The sequence below is a fragment of the Orycteropus afer genome, unplaced genomic scaffold (assembly GCF_000298275.1).
Source record: "Orycteropus afer afer isolate SDZICR_OR568_19922 unplaced genomic scaffold, OryAfe1.0 scaffold00069, whole genome shotgun sequence".
NCBI lineage: Eukaryota > Metazoa > Chordata > Mammalia > Tubulidentata > Orycteropodidae > Orycteropus > Orycteropus afer.
In genome coordinates, this window is record NW_006921656.1 from 2,973,950 (window position 1) to 2,994,280 (window position 20,331).

The 20,331-nt window shown below is 47.1% G+C and overlaps 1 protein-coding gene across 1 annotated transcript in view; it reads left to right on the top strand.

The window, feature by feature from the left end:
* Positions 1 to 5,766, top strand: part of KCNK9 (potassium two pore domain channel subfamily K member 9) — a 98,928-nt gene extending 93,162 nt beyond the window's left edge. Inside the window, exon 2 of the mRNA XM_007940535.2 lies at positions 4,931 to 5,766. Within this exon, the coding sequence (XP_007938726.1) occupies positions 4,931 to 5,766 (836 nt within the window). The remainder of the gene's footprint in view (positions 1 to 4,930) is intronic.
* The last annotated feature ends 14,565 nt before the right edge of the window (positions 5,767 to 20,331 follow it).

Below are 20,331 nucleotides of genomic sequence, written 5' to 3' on the forward strand. Positions count from 1 at the left end.
GCGATGAACATCAGCGTGCATATATCTGTTCTTGTCGTGGCTCTCACTTCTCTAGGGTATATACCTAGTAATGGGATGGCTGGGTCAAATGGTATTTCTGCTTCTTAACACTTTAAAAAGGTCTTTCGCAACAGATTTGCCCAATGGAATACATTGTTTGATTTCTTGACTGTTGCTTCCATGGGGCTTGATTGTGGATCCAAGTAAAATGAAATCTTTGACAGCTTCAATTTCTCCTCCATTTCTCATGATGTTCCTTATTGCTCCAGTTGTGAGAAGCTTGGTTTTCTTTATGCTGAAGTGTAATCCATACTGAAGGCTGTAGTCTTTGCTGTTCACCAGTAAGTGCTTCAAGTCACTTTCACTTTCAGCAAGCAAGGGTGTGTCATCTACATAGTGCAGGTTGTTAATGAGTCTTCCTCCAATCCCGATGGCCTGCCGCGTTCTTCTTCAAATAGTCCAGCTCCTCTGATTATTTGCTCAGCATACAGATTAAGTATGGTGAAAGGATACAACCCTGATGCACACTTTTCCTGATTTTAAACCATGCGATATCCTTTTGTTCTGTTCAACCTACTGCCTCTTGGTCTAGGTACAGGTTCCTCATGAGCACAATTAAGTGCTCTGGAATTCCCATTCTCCACAATGTTATCCATAATTTATGATCCACCAGTCAAATGCCTTTGCATAGTGAACAGGTAAACATTTTTCTAGTATTCTCTATCTTCAGCCAAGAACCATCTCACATCAGCAATGACATCCTCCTCTGAATCCAGCTTGAACTTCTGGTAGTTTCCTGTTGATATATAGTGCTGCCACCATTTTTGAATTATCTTCAGCAAAATTTTACTAGCACTTGATATTAATGATATCATTCCATAATTTCTGTGTTCATTTGGATCACCTGTCTTTGGAATGGGCACAAATATGGATCTCTCTCAGTCAGCTGGCCAGGAGCTGTTTTCCAAATTTCTTGGCATAGACAAGTGAGCACTTCCAGGGTTGCATCCATCTGTTGAAACATCTCAGTGTTAGTCTATCAATTTCTGCAGTCCTCTTTTTTGCCAATGCTGTCAGTGCATCTTGGACTGCTTCCCTCAATATCATTGGTTCTTGATCACATGCTACCTCCTGAAATGGGTGCATATCAACCAATTGGTTTTGGCACAATGACTGTGTATTCCTTCAGTCTTCCTTCGATGCTTTCTGAGTTGTTTAATATTTTGTCCATAGACTCCTTCAATATTACAACTCTAGGATTTAATTTTTTTTTTTCACCAGTTCTTTCAGCTTGAGAAATGCCTAATATGTTTTTCCCTTTTGGTTTTCTAACTTCCTGTCTTTGCATATTTCATTATAACATTTTACTTTGTCTTCTTGAGCTGCCCTTTGAAATCTGTTCACATCATCATTTCTTCCATTTGCTTTAGCTACTCTTTGTTCCAGAGCTAGTTTCAGAGTCCCTTCTGACATCCAGTTTGGTCTTTTCTTTCTTTCTTGCCTTTTAATGACCTTTTGTTTTCTTCATGTATCATGTCCTTAATGTCATCCCACAACTCATCTGGTCTTTGGTCATTAGACTGAAGCTATTCTTGAGATGGTCTCTACATTTAGGTGGGATGTACTCAAGGCTGCACTTTGGTTCTCAAGGACTTGTCTTCACTTCAGCTGAAACTTTCCTGTGAGCAGTTGCTGATCTTTTCTGCAGTCAGCCCCTTGCCTTGTTGTAACTGATGATATTGAGCTTCTCCATCATCTCCTTCCACAGATGTCATAGATTTGATTCCTGTGTATTCTATCCAGTGAGGTCCATGTGTATAGTTGCCATTCATGTTGTTGAAAAAAAAGTACTTCCAATGAAGAGGTCATTGGCTTGCAAAATTACATCATGTGATCTCTGGTGTCGTCTCTGTCACCAAGGCCATATTTCCCAACTTCAGATCCTTCTTTGTTTTTAGCTTTCACATTCCAATCACCAGTAGTTATCAATGCATCTTGATTACATCTTTGATCAATTTCAGACTGCAGAAATTGCTAAAAATCTTCAGTTTCTTCATCTCTGGCATTAATGGTTGGTGGGTTAATTTGAATAATAATCGTATTAACTGGTTTTCCTTGTAGGCCCATGAATATTATCCTATCACTTGACAACACTGCACTTCAGCCTAGGTTTTGAAATGTTTTTTTTTTTTTTTTTTTATGAATGTAACATCATTCCTCTTCAATTTGTAATTCCTGGCATAGTAGACCATGTGATTGTCCAATTAAAAATGGCCAATACCAGTCCATCTCTGGGATACAGTCCATTTTTCACAACTTCTAATTTTCCTAGATCCTTACTTTGTACATTCCATGTTCCTGGTATAAAGGGATGTTGGCAGCTGTTTCTTCTCATTCTGCATCATGCCACACGAACCAGTGAAGGTCCTGAAAGCTTCACCCCAGCCACAGCATGAAGACCGACGCTCCTTTGAGGAGGCAGCTCTTCCCCATTTGTGTTTCAAATACCTTCCAACCCGAGGGGCTCATCTTCCAGAACAGTGTTCTTCTGCTGCTCAGAACGTTTCCACTGGCTCATTTTTTTTGTAGAAGTAGATCTTCAGGTCTGTCTTCCCAGTCTGTCTTAGTCTGGAAGCTCCGCTGAAACCTCTCCATCATGGGTGACCTCTGGTACTTGGAATACTGGTGGCACAGCTTCCAGAATCACAGCAACATGCAAAACCCACCGTACCACAACATTGACAGTTGAATGGTGCTTGTACACATATATGTGCATTTGTGTATATACCTGTCTATGTATGTCTGTATATTTAGTACGTATCTTGTGCATGTATGTTTCTGTATATGTGCCCCTATTCGACATAGCACATACATCTTGTTCATGAAGTTTTAAATACACATGTGTGTTTTTGTCAGGTACCCATAGGTGTGTTCCATACCCAGATATGTTCCATGCATGTATGTGTTCCATACATGTATGTGTGAGTATTCTTTTGAAGACCTGTGTTGCACACAGTGTCTGCAGGGTTGTACCAGAAGCAGGTGTGGGGAACAGATCTAATTGAGATTGTTGCTAGTTGTCATCAAGTTGATTCGGACTCATGGCCACCCCCTGTGTGCAGAGCAGCACTGCCCCATAGGGTTTCAAAGGCTGTGACCTTTCACAAGCAGATGGCCGGGGCTGCCTTTGCAGGCGCCTCAGAGTGCGTTCAAACCATGATGCTTTCAGCCAGCAGTTAACTGCTTAACTTTTTTATTTTTTTGCACCAGAATACAGTACTCCCCAACTTAGGACATATTAGAGTTGTGATGAACCACACCGACGACTGTCCGGCTGTCTGTCTGTCTGTCTGTTTTTTTTTTTTTTTTTTTTCCATCTATTGTTAGTAATATGCACCACCTACAGTGTTTCATCATGTAATTTGCTGATGTTATCATTCTCATGCCATCCCAAAAAGACAGAGCGGATTGATAAAAATACTGATAATAAAAGGCAATCATAAAGGAAAACTTTTTAAAAAACTGAGGGGTTCACCTTACATCAGAACTGATTGATGACAGAGTTGTTGGAATGGAATCCCATCATGAGTCAGGGGCTTCCTGTTCATGTGGGTGTCAGTTAGGGTCTTTGCAGGAAATAGCACACTCAGATTGAGTAATTAATCAATGAGCCATTTATAAACTCTTTCAGAAAGTGTGCACAGAGTTTAGAGAAAGCAACAAAGCAAGGTGTGGTCACCTCAGGACCAAGTGGAGAGCTGTGACCACTTTTGGGGCAGTTACTGGAACTTGTAGAGAGTAGCTATTTGTTGGGAGCTAGCTAATGGGAACAGCTAGCTAATGGGCTTTCAGTAGAGAGATGCTGCTAATTGCCAGGGACCTCAGTTTTCTCCCTTCCTCTGACCTCCTACTGGGCCTATCCATCGGATGAACTCAACTGGAAACCAGAGGGCACAGGAACACTCTGATGTAGCTCACAGAGCTAGCTCCCCGGGGTGAGATGATGGAGAATGGATCTAGGTGAGTAAAGCAAAGATATCCTGCACAGCTTTCTTTTGCACAGTAGGCATTGGACACTTCAGCAACTTGTTTCTCAGTTTAGAAGGAGAAGCCCTATGACCCACAGTGCTCCATTGATGTGGAAGGCACCTGGGCTTGGATGGTGATCATGTCCCACACTCTCATGCATATGTCTTACGAAGGAAGCACAAGGTCATCAACGTAATGCACCAGTGAGATGTGCTGTGGGATGTACAGACTCTGACAGGACCAACAGCAGGAGAATTGACATAACCCTGAGATACGACATTATAGGTGTACTGCTGTACAGGCCATGTGGACTGATAGGAAGGAGGGTGGTGGGAGACCCTGGCACAGAGCCAGCCAACACTGTGTATTTTCTCCAGTAAGTATATCCCACTTGGAACTGTTAGTTTTACCAGACTATTAAATTCCCAAAAATCTGCTGTTATTCTCCACCACCATCTGGCATTTGCATCCACTACACAGGTGAGCCAAATGAGGTTGCAGTAAGATTCCCACCCCTGCGTCTGTCATACTTACCCACTTGTTTACCTCCAACGTCCTCCTTTCTTTGCTGAAGACATACGTTTCCATACGGTGCCATTTCCCTTCAGCCAGGAGAACTTCCTTTAATATTTTTTGTCATACAGGTCTGATGGCAACACATTCTCTTAGTTTCCTTTAATCTGAAACGTCTTTCTTTTGCCTTCATTCTTAAAGGAAATTTCCTCGGGACTAACAATGTTTTCTTTCAGCTCTTTGAAGTTGCTCCTTCCACAACTTTCTCACCTCCATTGTTCATGATGGATGCCCCAAACCCCATGCTGAATGAAATTCCCCCAAACCCTCATCCCAACTGAAATGACTCTTCCTCATTGCTTCTCTCTGTTCTCCTCTCTCCGTCCAGGCTATGGGCATGCTGCCCCAGGCACCGACGCAGGCAAGGCCTTTTGCATGTTCTACGCCGTGCTGGGCATCCCCCTGACTCTCGTCATGTTCCAGAGCCTGGGCGAGCGGATGAACACCTTTGTGCGCTACCTGCTTAAGCGCATCAAGAAGTGCTGTGGCATGCGCAACACCGAGGTGTCCATGGAGAACATGGTGACCGTGGGCTTCTTCTCCTGCATGGGGACGCTGTGCATCGGAGCGGCCGCCTTCTCCCAGTGCGAGGAGTGGAGCTTCTTCCACGCCTACTACTACTGCTTCATCACGTTGACTACCATTGGGTTCGGGGACTACGTGGCCCTGCAGACCAAGGGTGCCCTTCAAAAGAAGCCGCTCTACGTGGCCTTTAGCTTTATGTATATCCTGGTGGGGCTGACGGTCATCGGGGCCTTCCTCAACCTGGTCGTCCTCAGGTTCTTGACCATGAACAGCGAGGATGAGCGGCGGGACGCTGAGGAGCGGGCTTCGCTGGCAGGAAACCGCCACAGCATGGTCATCCACATCCAGGAGGAGGCCCAGCAGGGCCGGCCGCGGTACAAGGCGGACGTCGCGGACCTGCAGTCGGTGTGCTCCTGCATGTGCTACCGCTCGCATGAGTACCGCCCGGCGGCCCACCAGAACTCCTTCAGCACCAAACTCGCCCCCCAGTACTTTCACTCCATCTCTTACAAGATGGAGGAGATCTCTCCAAGCACACTGAAAAACAGCCTCTTCCCATCGCCCATTAGCTCCATTTCCCCCGGGTTACACAGCTTTACCGACAACCACAGGCTGATGAGACGGCGGAAGTCCATCTAGGGTGGGCGAGGGACACAGACAGTCATGTCATACTTGACGTTCAGTGCCGTTGGCCCAGCTCCTCTTTCCTTTGTTATTTATTTGTTGTTCCATCCTCACTGGTTATGTTGTTGCTGTCATGACCCCTCTGCCCCTTCTTTCTTCGTTTCATTTCTCCCCCACCTCTCCCGCGAGGCAGAGCAGGCCAAGGGAAAATAAAGCCTGTCCTCCTCTGAAACTCGCATCTGAGCATGAAGCATGGATTCCTTCCTTCCCAGCAAAGTATGCCTTACATTTCTCCCGCGCAACCTGCTCCATCTCTGGGGTGGCTTTCCCAAGACTATGGAAACAGAGCAGAGAGGATGCCCAACCTGGAGCTGCACACCCAGCCGAGAGCCTTCGAGCGCCCACCCACCGTGGTCTCTTAACGCCTTTCTCTTTTCCTCCCCAAGGAGTGGGTGGCTGCCTGTGTGTGCGCACGTGTGCGTGTGCGTGTGAGTGGGCACGAAAGCACATGCCAGCCCACACCCGAGTGCTTCTGTGCGCGTGTGGACCATGTGACGACATGGAGAGTTCTAGGTACTCATTTTTCTTTTCCACCACATGATTTTGTTAATAGCCTGCTTCCGGCTGCTTCCAAATACAAGGGGAAAACAAAAGCCACGAGTTATTGATTTCTCGTCTTGCCAAACCAAGCATGTCTCATGAGCAGTCTCTATCCGAGGTGTGCCACGTCCATATTTTCAAATGCTGGGTTCTAAATGATATTAACTTCTTTTGAGGGGTGGGTGGGCAAGAGAACTCAAATCATTTCCGCTTGCCCATGCAGACTTTTTAAAAAGCATGCACTTTGCTAAATGCTATGCATTATCGATGCAAGAACACAAAACTAGCAATGGAATAAGTAATCAAAAACCAACGATAATTTATTAAAGACATTTCTAATTTTGTCATCTTCCGCTCCAACAATTTTCCATGCAACTGGAAGTGTCAGGAGGAAACTGGAAAATTGTTGGAACCACAGAGTATCTATTTTATTATTTCCTTATTTATTTGATGATGGTGATGATGATGACGATTTTGTGCAGCATCTACTGCACGGATAAGAATGATGATGTTGGAACGCTTGGGTGAGAAAGATATTAGTAGGGGATGTGGTATTGTTTCCTAATAAAAAAAAAATGACAGGGCGTTCCTTGTTAAAAATGTACATGTATATTTCAAGAACGATGGTCTCCAATAGCATTTGATTTGTAAATAAAGGAAAGTTCAAGTTGGCTTCAGGATGAGCTTAGGGGCAGTGAGCTATGTCTTGGCCTGCTGGGAACTTGTCAATCTCAGGGGGCAATTCCTTCGAGATAGTGAAGTTCCTCCCAGCTCTCAATAGGGGATGACCCCGAAGGGAAGACCTGCCAGTCTCCTAGCACGTTGAGGGACTAAAGGACAGACTGACCTCCAAATTCACAGAGGGGACTTTCCACCATCATTGTCCCTGCCATATTATCTTAAAACTACCACCCTCCCACCCATTTGTTGGAATGGAAGTTCCTGACTCTTGGATGGAATTGGGCTCTGGCTGTCCTACTCAGCAGGAGCGTGTCCACTGGCCTATTTCCAGGTCCTGGTGCAATCTCCTAGATGGGGTGATTTGCTCCTTAGAAAAAGTTGACCTACAAAATTTCTTAAAGCAGGTGGCACCCAAAGTGTCACCTGCCCCTAAGCATTTGGGCCATTGGACTGAAACCCAGGAGCACTCAGGCTTCCCATGAGAAGTCTGAGGGTGCCTTTAACATTATATCCCAGGTAGAAGTGTCCCTTTCATCCAGGACATAGGGCCTTTGGAAGAAGTCTGGGGACCTCAGATTTCCAGGCCAAAGTTGACAGTTGATAAGGTCTTTGTTGACTCTCTTGGTTTTAAGATTTTATTTCATGGAATGCTGTATTAAGGCCTCTTCAGTCCATCCAGAGACCAGAAGCAGTAGCTGTCTGTAAGTTTTATTTATTTATTTTTCTCATGGAAGAGGTTGACTTTGGGGAATCAAACGTGCAAAACTACTACAGTGCTGCATGTTGGCACACTGCGCTATGCTTTGGTGGGGGCTGCTTGGAGTACACTTGGGGCTTCTCGTGAAGACTTGTAAGATTTGACCTCCAATGAGGAGGAGTGACAGTCTTTGACTGAAACTGGGCGTCAAGAGGCTGAGTGGTTATACTCGGTGTCACAGAGCTGGTCCTCCACAAGACTGAGATGATTTAGGTTTCCAACCTGCAAAGGGTCCCAGAAGCAGACGCCGCCCCACCATGGTCCTAACTCAGCCCCCAATGAGGGACCCTGCTTCTCTTTCTCATAGGAAATGCTACATCCCCTGGAGTCAGAGGGACATGAAAAGACATTGGTTCATTCAGGGCTGGTTTCCTCATGAGTTTATCTTTGCAGTGGTCATACAGAGATCATACTTCTCCTTGAATGTTCCAAGTGATGGGGAACTCCTCTCTTCCCAGGGAAATAGAGACAACATTCCCTGTTCCCACAGAGTTAACTCTTTATAGGATTAAGGATTAGAGGATTAAAATTTCTTTTTCCTCCTGTGATGACTTTTGACTTCAAGTTTCTGAAGCAGCTTGGAGTTTGTCTTGGTTCTCTCTCTCCTGTTTCTTCTGCCCTTTGCTCTCTGTTTGACTTTCTGGAGGACGATCACACATTATCTGAGTCTTCTCTTTTGAAGGTAAACATCCTTGTTCATGCTCAGAGTGTGTGGGGTGTGCAGGTGAGCCTCGGTGTGCTTTCTTGGAGATGTCTGCATTTTCCTTAGATGGTCCATCTGTTCACTACCATGGTCTTTTGCCAAAGAGTTCTCTGTTGTTAGGTGCTGTCGAGTCAGCTCTGACTCATGGTAACCTTATGTGTAACAGAACCTAATGCTGCCTGTTCCTGTTCCATCCTCACACCAGTAGGTATATTGTTGCAGCCACTGTGTCAGTCAATCTCTTTGAGGATCTTCCTCCAGGGACACATTCTACTTGGCACCCTAGGCACAGACATGGAACTGCATATTGGCCAGGCCCACATCTGCTTCTGGAAGACCTGTGCCTCCCTGGGTGAAACGAAAAGACTTCCCTCGCTTTCTCATTGATAAAATAGGGCCATTCGGGCAGATTTTATGGGCATTCATCACAAAATGAATTTAACCTACAAAGGTGCTTGGCTTGGGTGTTCCGTTTTCAACTGAGAGCTGTCAGTCTTAATCTCTTTACTGTACGAAAGACAGGAGGAGGGGGGGCAATGATCTTTTAGCTCTGGGTGGCATCTTCTAGAGACCACCCAGCACATGTTAATCCTCACTGGCCACTCTGGGTGGAAGGTGCTCTCTCAGCCATGGACCTGCTTGTTTCTTTTTTACATTGGATTGAGCCACCCTCTGTGGGTGTTGAGACTGCTGGTTAACCCTAAGCTAGGGTCTGATCCATACTTTCTGCCTGCCACTCTATCTTGAAACCAAGGCAGCTGCTCCTTGAGCATGGTGAGTTGGCTGGTGTTCTAATCTAACTGAGTTCCCCAAGCTTCTGCCCTGCTCCCACCATGCACCCCCTATTGGCAGGGGCACCTGTGCTTCTGTGTAATCTCGGAGGTTGTTTGCAGCCCAGGAATCCCTGTTGACTCCTCATGCTTCCAGGAGGGAAAGCAAAGGACCCAGATTGCTTCTCAGAGGACTTCCCACTGGAGGTGCTCCTTACAACTCCGACTATAAGAAAGGGGGCAATTGAATGATGGCTCTCGGCTCCCTGTTCCTTCTCTGCACTCCAGCCTTGGCTGGGAGAACGTGTGGGCCGTAACTAAGAAACCCACAGACAAGCCATGGCAGGTCATTTTTCTCTGCTTCATCTGCATCTGGAAGCCACACGGTTTCTGATTCCAGGCAACAGTCAGCAGTTGGAGGCTGGAGAGCAGAGCAGTTATTTAGAGGTGTTCTTTATCTGTGTGCATTGGGCTGGAGCAGGAGGTGAGAGAGAAGAAAATGATTCAAAGAGCAAAAGCACCATGGCTGCATTTATGGCCCAATTTCATTATGCAGTATTCTTTTTTTAAATAATAGACTCTAATTGAGAGACCCATTAAGGGCATCCACAGGGGCATGAGGTCACAGAATGTTCTGGAATGTGTCCATCTGCTGGTGCAATGGGTGCTGTGATCTGTGAAATGTTCCCATGATTTGCAGCTTCTCACAAAAGGGGCAGGACTTCAGACTGTCAATGCTCCCTGGGGTCTCCCAGGCATTTTCTCCAGGGAGACATTCTGCTGGCACCCTAGGCAAGGATGAGGAGGGGCAGAGCTAGGACCAGGTCCACATTTCCTGCTCCTGGAAGTCACCATCCCTCTCTGGGTGAAATGAGAAACCTTCCCTGGCTTCCTCATTGGTAAAATTGGGCCGTTGGGATGGGATTGATGGGCATTTAGCACAAAGTGAACATAACCCACAAGACCTTTGGTCTGCATGTTCCATTCCGTGGGCACCTTTGAAGATTGAGCTGCCAAAAAGAAACCAAACAAACAATCATTCAGTGCAGTAGAGAGACGGGAGCTGGGCAGATGGAGAGGACACAGTAGAGGCAGGCAGAGAGGGGTGGAGCTGCAGATCAGGGTCACTGCATGGACAATGTCAGTGCATTTGGGCTCCCCAAAGCCTGGGCACGAATGCCCTGGTAGAGGCTGCTGTTTCAGGGAGAAATCTGTTACCATGATCACCCCATCAAATTTATTGTTTGGGAATTTCACATTTACAGAAAAATGGAAAGAATAGGACAATGTACCATACACCTGTGTACACCCAGCACCCAGACCCCCCAGCCTTCAAGCCTTTGCCACCTTTGCTTAATTTTCTCTTTCCACTTCATGTCACACATTTGTGGACACACCCACACAGAGGTATTTGGAGGACAAAACACCACGATGTCTGCAAGTTTTAGGTGGTTCACAGCCAAAGAACAAATGTATGTCTCCGAAGAACATTCTTCTACACAGCAGTGCCATTGTCACACCAAGAAGTCTATCCTCGATAGCGCATGACCCAGTCTACAAACCAGAGTCACATGTCCCCAGCTGTTCCCAAAGTCTCGGCAGTTTTCTCTCTAGGGTAGAATCCCAGCTCACATCCCACACTTGCTTGTCCTGTTGCCCCAGACTCCCCTAGAACTCTTCTGTTCCTCTACAACAGTCCTTTCACCGTTTTTGTCTTTCACGGCCTCAGCGTTTTCTGAGTTTAGGCCAGTTGGCTTGGAGAGTGTCCCCGGCTCTGCCATTTCCTCAGGATCAGATTTGGTGTAAGGAGTTTTAGGCAAGAAAACAACATGGTTGGTGTTGCTTAGCCGTGATTTGTGCATTTGGTATGTTCAGCTCTGGGCGCCTCTGAGGTGACCGCTCTCATTTTGGTTAGGTTTATCTGTTGTTAGTGCTATGAGTCAACTCCGACTCTTGGCAACCCCATGAACAATGCATGCCACGTTCACAGTTGTTGGTCTGCTGGAGTCCATTGTTGTAGTCACTATGCACTTGGAGTATCTTCCGGCCTAGGGGCTCATCTCCTGGCTCCGCTGGGTGGTGCTCGGTCGGGATCTGTAGGGTGTCCACTGGCTAATTTTTAGAAGTAGGTCGCTAGGTGTTTCTTCCTCAGCTGTTTCAGGCTGGACGCTCCACTGAAATCTGTCCTAGGGGTGACCCTGGTGGTATTTGAAATATCTGTGGCATGGCTTCCACCCTCACCGCAACATGCAAGCCACCCCAGTGTGACAGACTGGCGATGGTGGTGATGCAGATCAATCAAGCCATAGTAAATGTTGTTTTCCGTGAGGACAACTGTCTCCATGGGTCCCGGGCCTCTGGGTCTCACTGTCAAAGCTGACCCAGTCTTTGGTATTTCTGACTTCCCATGAGGCTCTCTTCTGTGCCAGGTGTGCATCAGCGATCTTCTCCCCAAACACCTGCAAGAATGAGCCAGTACAAGTACATACTGAGCAGAGAGACATGCTTCCGTGCACGGTACAGTGGGCCACTACGTGGAAGCTGCTAGGGCTGTTATAAGGCTCTCTGCAGGCCTCTTGATGCGTGGTCATGATTGATAAGCCCTCCCTTCCATTAATAATCATAAACAGGCAGTTTGGGATACGGTGGCTCTCTTGGCCACTGACCTCTGTCCTGGAGATACTTGCACTGGCAAGTTCTGGACCACAGTCTTCTCAGTTCTGATGTCACAAACCAGTTCACCTGCTGGAGCTAAGTATTCTTTCCTTCTGACCAAGAAAATATGTCCCCACAGATTCCTGCCTCTGCATCTCTGCCCACGTTGTTCCCACTACCTGGAAGTTCTCCTCGGGGGTCTCCAGCAGTGGAGGGGGAGGTGGGAGTCTCTCAGGCATCCTTAAAAGTCTTTCCCGACCCTCTTGCCCCCGATGGAGTTAGAGCCGCCCCCGTCCTCGCTTGCCCCATGGGCAGCAAACCTCTGATGGCCGTAGTCCTGTGAGATGGAGTGCTGGGCAGTGCTCACCCAGGGTGCAGCAACTGCATTTCCAGCATCACGGCTACGCGGTCATTATTAGGCATGTCTTGACTGGCTCAGGTGGAAACAGGGTAATTCAGCACAGGCATTTGTTCTGTTCCTGGGAGCTGATCCCAGTCTGTGTGGTGAAAATTTACTGGTGGCTGGTGGCTGCTAAACGGCCTTTGCCTGGACTGGCATGGAGCATGCCACACACAACACTTGGGCTGAGGCTGTCCAAAGCTTAGCATTTCCCCTAGGTGGGGGAGTCATGTGGCCTCAGAGCCCAGGACTGTGTGAGTGTGACATTTTGCCCTGCTGTGGCATCTGGTGATGGGCATGTCACCAGTGAGCCAGGTCAGCACTCTTTTCTGGTGGCACATACCTGGTGGTCAGAACACGTGCAGTGAGTGGTGTGCCATGCAGGCCCCTGGCCCTGTGCATGTCCCTGCCCACCTCTAGCTCTGGGGCTGAGAAGAGAGCTGGAACGGGCTCTTCTTATCTCCCTGTAGCAGTGTGATGTCCTGGAAGCTGCTCAGACGTTGGTGTCTCACACCTGGGACCTGACTGCCGTTCACAGATGGGTGGTGGCTTTGCCTCTCCTTGCCTCGGTTTCCCCATCTTTCAAATGGGATTATAGATGAAACCTACTGACTGTGCATAGTGGCTGCGGGAACTATGTGTGCTACTTCAGCCTTACTTTGTGCCAAGCACTGTGCTGATGTGTCACACGTGTTTGGATTTCTCAGAAGAGCAGGAGTCACCATCTCCCACATGAGGTTTCTCCTGGGATGTTTACTTGAAATTGAACCATTGAGTCAACTCAGTTTCCAATGGCTGACTTGTCCAAAGTAGATCACCAGGCCTTTCTTCTGTGGCACCCATGGGTGCCCTCAACCTTCAGCCTTTTGGTCAGCAGCTGAGGGCTTTAACCGCGCTGCACAGGGACTCTTCTCGTTTAGGTGCAGTTGATTGTGGTGGTGGTGGTGCTGTTATTTCCTGGACATTGCCTCTTATTTGCATATGGGGATCTCTCTGGAGACGACCTAGGCTCTAGTTGGTCTTTCACTTAAGCATCTTGCTCTGACACTGTTTCCTTACAGCTTTACCAAAACCAAAAAAACCAAACTCACTGCCATCGAGTCAATTCTGACTCATAGCGACTCCTTTGGGTTTCTGAGGCAGTAAATCTTTATGGAAGTAGATTGCCCCATCTTCCTTCTGCTGAGTGCCTGGTGGGTTTGAACTGCCAGCCTTTTGGTTAGCAGTCAAAGGCCTTAGGCACTACGCCCCAGAGCTCCTTCAGCTTGACCAAAGACGAGCACAAAATGAAAAGGGAAACACCACGGAAGCTCCAGGCTTTCTGTTTCCTGGCCGGCTTTATGGACAAGAGTCCGTTTCTGTGGTGTCATGTCTGTGACCGTGGCCTTTAGACTGGATGTGACTAAGGCCTTGCCCTGAGCTGCTGCTCTGGGTCCTTCCCCGAGACAGGCCTTTCTGTGGGTCTGGGGCAACGGCAGGTCCTTGGAGGGCGTCAGATCAGGGCCGGGACGTCTGCTGCTGTGGTGGGTGCTGGCACCCAGGGAGGAAAGCTATCTGTCTACGTGCCCTTTAGACCCTCTCCTTCCTCGTGTCTGAGGAATACACCAGGGTTTGCTGCTGAGGGTAGGGAGGGGTAACATCTTCGGGAGAGATGTGTGCCCCGAGAGCAAAGCTACCCAAACAGGGATTGCAGTGGGGACCTGGAGTTTGAGATGCTCCCTTTGGGGTGGTGGAGGCTGAGGAGCACGCTGGCTGGGGTGAGGCTGGGTGGCAGGCAGGAAAGACCAGCTTCAGAAACACGGGTCAAGCCCAGACTCAAACCCTCACCTCATGATCTGCTGTGTGACCTAGGGAGAGTGCTTTCACTTCTCTGTGCCTGGGTACCTCATTTACAGATGAGGGCAAGATCCCAAGTCTGGCCCCACAAATGTCTGTCTGGCTCCCTCCACCAAGGACACGGTTGTGTCCTTCAGAGACACAACATAAGAGCGGTTTGGCCAGGTGGGATGCCAGCCAACATCTGGGAGAACTTCCCCAGACACCTGCTCTTGCAGCCAATATTCCCCATTAGATGCCTTTTTATTTATTTTTTTAATGACATGTTGTTGTTATTGTTATATGCTGTCGAGTCAGACCCGACTCATAGTGACCCTTCTTGGGTTTCTGAGGTGGTATCACTATAGAAGTAGATTGCCCCATCTTCCTTCCGAGGAGTGGCTGGTGGGTTTGAACCACCAGCCTTCTGGTTAGCAGTCAAGTGCCTTAGGCACTACGCTACCGATGACGTAGGAATCCTTAAATAACCAACAGTCCTGTCCAATGCATCTTAGCTTAATTTCCTTGACAGGCCCTCCTCCCCTCCTGAGTGTATCAGGTGCTACTCTAAAGAGAGAGACTCTTAGGTGAACAGAGCCACCTGCTGTACTTGCAGTGCCAGCTGCAGGACTCGCGCTCAAACCCACTTCAGTGTTAGGAGAGGGCTGTGGCCACAGCAAGGAGGCCTTGGTGGTGTGAACTGTTAAGCTCATGACTAGTAACCCAGAGGCTGGTGCTTTTGGTTCATTCAAAGGCTCCTTGGAAGACAGGCCTGATAGTCTGCTTCCGAAAGGTGACAGCCTGGAAAACCTTGGAGAGCAGTTTTCCTCTGCACACGCAGGGTCACCAAGAGTTGGAATGACTTGAGGGCAATGACTTGATGGCTCACTAAGCATTTGTCTTCAGATGAAACCTGAGACCCTCCTCCTCCCCACTTCCCACCAGGTCCTCTGCTGGTTTGGGCTTCTTTCAGGGCTGTCTGGGAGCTCTGGTGGTGCATTGCCTAAGGAACTGGACTGCTAACCAGAAGGTTGGCGGTTCAAACCCACCAGCCACTCTGCAGAAGGAAGCCTGGGCAATCTGCTTCTGTAAAGATTTACCACCTTGGAATCCCGTGGAGGTCGCTAGGAGTTGGAACCTACTCGATGGCAGTGGGTTTGGTTTTTCGGTTTTGCTTCCTGGAGGGTACGTTCTCTACCTGCAGGAGCCTCGGGCCCCAGTGGAGCTGTGTTGGTTCCCAGCATGGGTGGGCTTCAGCAGAGCAAAGACGAGCTGACGGTGTGAGAAGCAGGTGTATCCTGGGCAGGTGCACATAAAGATGAGAGGAAACGTGCACTAGCCTCTTCGTTTGTATTCCAGTGAGGGTGGAAGTTTGGATGAAGCACAAGACCAAAGAAGTCTTTCCAGCATTGAGCTTGTGTTCCTAAATTCAGGCCTGTTCCTCTCTTATGGGGACATCATATTTTTCAGGTATAGTTGTCCTGAAAGTTAAGAAGGCTACAGACTTCCTCTCCTCAAAGAATCATCTCTTCTGGTCCTTCTTTGGATAGGGTTCTCTTTTCTGCCCCCAGCTCCCAGTTTCCCAATGAATCAGAATGCTTGGAGAATGGTCTAGGGTGGGAGCATATTCAACTGAGCCAAAGCCCTTTCCACTGCCAAGCCTCTTCTTAGCTCAAGAGGACAGTTGAGTTACCAGAAGTGACCTGCAGCAGTGGAGTGCCTGGTGGCCCCATCGGGCTCCCTTTTTGAAACATTAGCTGCCATTTATACCTTTACCTAACAGTTATTTATAGAGCATGTTAAGCCTCTATATGGTTGTCATATATTAAATTTGGTGAAAAGCCATGGTGGTCAACAACATACTCAAGGTCTTCTGGCCTCATAGGGCTAAAATCCCAATGGACAACATGTCTTCCAGATGTAGGAGGTCTAGGAATAGGGCCAGATGAGCAGGTATTGGAACTAGAATATGCTCAACAATTGTCTCATTTTCTTGAGCTAATTTTCAGAAGTTTGTGTAGAAAAATAAAAATCCAATGAAGGGAAGAACACAATTAGTGGGGGCCCAATGAAGCAGAGCCCACCATTAGCAAGATTGCTCTATAATTTGAGGGCTCCTTGGAGAAGAACACATTCCTGGAAAAGGCTAATTATGTATTTGTTTATTCTGCCCACAAATAGCATTTTGACAGCTGTTTTGGGGCTGGAAATGACCTCAAGAGGCCCTCTCAGCCCACCTCTGCTTTACCAGAAATCTCCACGGGATAGAGGTCACATTAGTTTAGGTGAAGCTATTGGCATCTTTGAATAAAATTTAATCAGGGAAACAGATGAACCCAATGGGAAGATTTGAGACTGTCTCATATGTCCCAAACTGTTGATTAGAAGAGTTGCAATTAAACAAATGCAAAAGATACAGGCCAGAGACATCAAGGGTGATGAGTAGATTTTAAACCACTGAATTGATTAATATTCTAGCTTATTCCCAGCAGGCCAAGAAAATGCAGCTATTCCCTCTCAGATGTGCAATGTTTTTAACTTCAGCCAACTGTAGATCCTTGTACCTCAAAATGTTTTTTAAGAAACTAAAAAATCCCATTAGTGAACCCAAGCATAGTAGAAGTCAAGCTTGACTTCTTTTCAAACTCACACCCATCAAAATGATTGGCATATACTTACAGGGGGTTCATTACTGGACGCAAGAGGTGGGGGCCCTCATGTGTTCATTTGGGGGGGTGTTTGTGTGTGTGTGTGTGCATGTGTGTGAGTGTGGACTCGGTATCGTTGGGTCTCTGGATTATTTTGTTTTCCTTTGCTGCGTTCCTGGACGTCCTCATGACTGTGTGACAAGGGGATCTGGATTTGGTGCTGATGGTGGCGACACAGGAGGCTTGCCGAAAACATTCCCCGGGGTAGGTGATAAGATCCTGAAAGTTCTACCGGAAGCTGGTCGGTTACCCCAGGGGCCATATTGGCCACGTTCCAGGAGGATGGGACGGTTTGATATGAAGCCCTCTGTGTGGGCTTTTCCTGAGCTGGGACCTTCCTTCCTGCATCAGTGGGCATTTGAGGTTGGACGATGGGCAGCACTGTGGTCCAGGTGTCAGACGGCTGGTGGGAAGCCACACCCGGATTTGGCAAAAGCCAGTGATTCCAACTTGACCACAGAGAACCAAATTCAAAGAAGCCTACTGTTACTCTTTGTTTTCTGTTTGTTTCTCTTCTCTGGCCTTCTCCGTCTGTGGAGAGGGCACCTTCACAAATGGCCTTAGAATGCCCTTCTGAAGTTAAACAGAATGAGACAACCATCAAATGAATATCAGAGGTGTTTATTATCACAGCTTACCTGAAGGATGAAAAATAAAACAAAACTGTATCGCCAATGTTTACAAGTCCAGGTAGGCATCCAGCCCATGTAAAATATGTAATTTATGCAAGCAATTGCATCTTTCTTTTGTAACGAATGCACTAAGCAACCCTGTATATATTTTACAATGTCTTTACAGAAAAAGAAAGAATCATTTACTGTAGTGTTGTAAAATAATGCACTTTTCTAATTTTTTCATTAAAATCTCTGGCACGTTTGCAAATGTGTCTTGGTCTTCCTTCACTAAGAAATGTTGGGCAAGGATTGCTTCAGCTCAGCTCCTCACTGCCTTTAGTGCACCTTCTGAAAGCAGAGAGCAAGGTGGGCAAAGTCCGAACTTGATATCCCATTTGCTGATGGTCTTCCTAGGACACCTACATTTCTCCTCAAAGCCCCAGCGAAGGGAGGAATTTGCCATAACATACAATGATACTCTTCTTGCACTCTTCCTACTGTACTTCATTATTTTGTGGGGGTCAACTTGGAGCCCAGAACCAGAGGTCAACCCACTGTGGTCAGGTAGGTTTGGGAGGTAACAGCATTTTTCAAGGAAGGAATGAAAACAAGGGTTTGACTTCACCTGAATGGAGACCTACTTTGCCAATTTTGTGTGATTCTCTTTCCTGGCCAACACACACCCAGGAAAAATATACACAACAAAATGTATACCATTTCAATAATTTCTGCATGTACAATTCAGTGTCATTGACTATATTCAAGTTGTGTATTCTTTTGACAACCTTTTCCAAATGATCTCACCATCATTAACCCAAACTCACTGCCCCTTAAGCTTCCGAGTTGCCTCATTTATCCTTTTGAGTTGCTGTTGTCAAGTTGGTCATATGTAGGTAATTTTTAAAGGAGTCTCATGTTTCCTGCAGACATTCTGTTCTAATTAAGCTAAAGTATTATTTGGTCCAAAGTTGACTTCAGGGGATAGTTTCAGTTTAAGGTTTAAAGATTTCCTCAGGGTAACAGTTTTGGGGGTCATCTGGCCTCAATGGCTCCAGAAAGTCTGGATTCCATGAGAATTTGAAATTCTGCTTCTCATTTTCCACCTTTTGATCAGGAGTCTTCCATGGAATCCTTGCTCTAAATGTTCAGTAATGGTAGCTGGGCACCATCTAGTTCTGGTCTTGTGGCAAAGGAGGTACTTGTTTGTGAAGGCTCTTGGACATGTACTCCATTTTCATCACCAGTTCTTGATTCTTCTTCTGGCTGTAGTGGTTCCAGCAAATAGAGATCAATTGCTATACCTTCTAGCCAGGGACACATGTCAAAACACAAGACAATCCTACTGGTCCTTTCTTATCTGACTGTGTGTGGATGAAAAAAGAACGAGGGGTGAAAAGAAGGTGCTCAGGATTGTCTCTGTTTTGGAGAAAACATCTGCCTCCCTCAGAAAGATCGGGCCACAAGGGGCACATTTTGCTTCAATACGGTTGTCCTTCTCTATCCCTGGAGGATTGGTTCTAAGAGCCCCATGGATACAAATATCAGTGGGTGCTCATGGCCCTTATGTAAAATGGCATAGTATTTGCATATAACGTGTTTACTACACACACATCCTCCTATACTTTAAATTGTCTCTAGGTTACTTGTTGTTATGTGCTGTTGAGTTGGACCCGACTCATAGCAACCCCTCCTAGCATTTCCGAGGCAGTATCACTACAGAGGTAGATTGCCCAACCTTCCTTCCAAGGAGTAGCTGGTGGGTTTGAACCTCCAGCCTTCTGGTTAGCAGTCAGGTGCCTTAGGCACCGTGCCACCAGAGCTCCCCTAGGTTACTTAGCCCACCTAATACCATGTCAGTGCTATGGAAATAGCACTTTACATGCCCTCTCAGCCTTTGAGGGATTGCTGTGACCACTTAATTGCTTTTGTTTGTTTTTAATTTTCGATTCTTCATTGGTTGACTTTGCAACATGGAACCTGTGGATGCAGAAGGCAGACTGTGTTTGGTTAACACACAACCAAAGGGTTAGCGGCACCTCAGGAGAGAGGCCTGCATATCCACTTCCAACACATCATTTACTGAAAGCCTTGTGGAGCGAAGTCCCACTCGGACAAGTGTAAGGCGCTGCAAGTCTCAATCCACGGGACGGCAACAGTTCGTTTGCTTTTTCATGGAGGTGTAATTTACGTACAGGAAACTTCACCCTTGTTAGATGTCCACATGATGGGTAGGGTCTTTAGGCAATTGTTTTAAACTCTAACTAAGGCCAGGTCCTCCCTCTGCTCCACCTTCCGTGGTTCCGCCACTCACCCAGAAGCTAGACTCCCCAGAGTCTCTATCACTTCCTGTTGCTCTGTTCCTGCCTCTCTAACCCTAGCTGCGTTGGCCTTCGTCCGTGCTTCCAATGGGCCACACAGTCCTCCCTCAGCCTGGAGCTCTGGTGGTGTAGTGGTTAAGCAGTTTGGCTATTGACCAAAAGGCCAGTGGTTTCAAACCCACCAGCTGTCCACCGAGGAAAGAAGAGGTGGTCTGCTTCCATAAAGATTTGTAGCTCAGCTGCTAATCAACAGGTCAGTGGTTTGAACCCACCAGCTTCTCCACAGGAGAAGGATGGGGCAGTCAGCTCCATAAAGATTATACCCTTGGAAACCCCGTGGGGCAGGTCTTCTCTGTCCTATAGGGTTGCTATAAGTTGGAATTGACTCAGTGGCATTGGGTGGGTGGAGACACTTATATATATGTTGTTGTTGTTGTTGTTATGTTCCGTCAAGTCAGACCTGACTCATAGCAACCCTTCCTTGGGTTTCCAAGGCAGTATCACTACGAAAGTAGATTGCCCCATCTTCCTTCCGAGGAGTGGCTGGTGGGTTTGAACC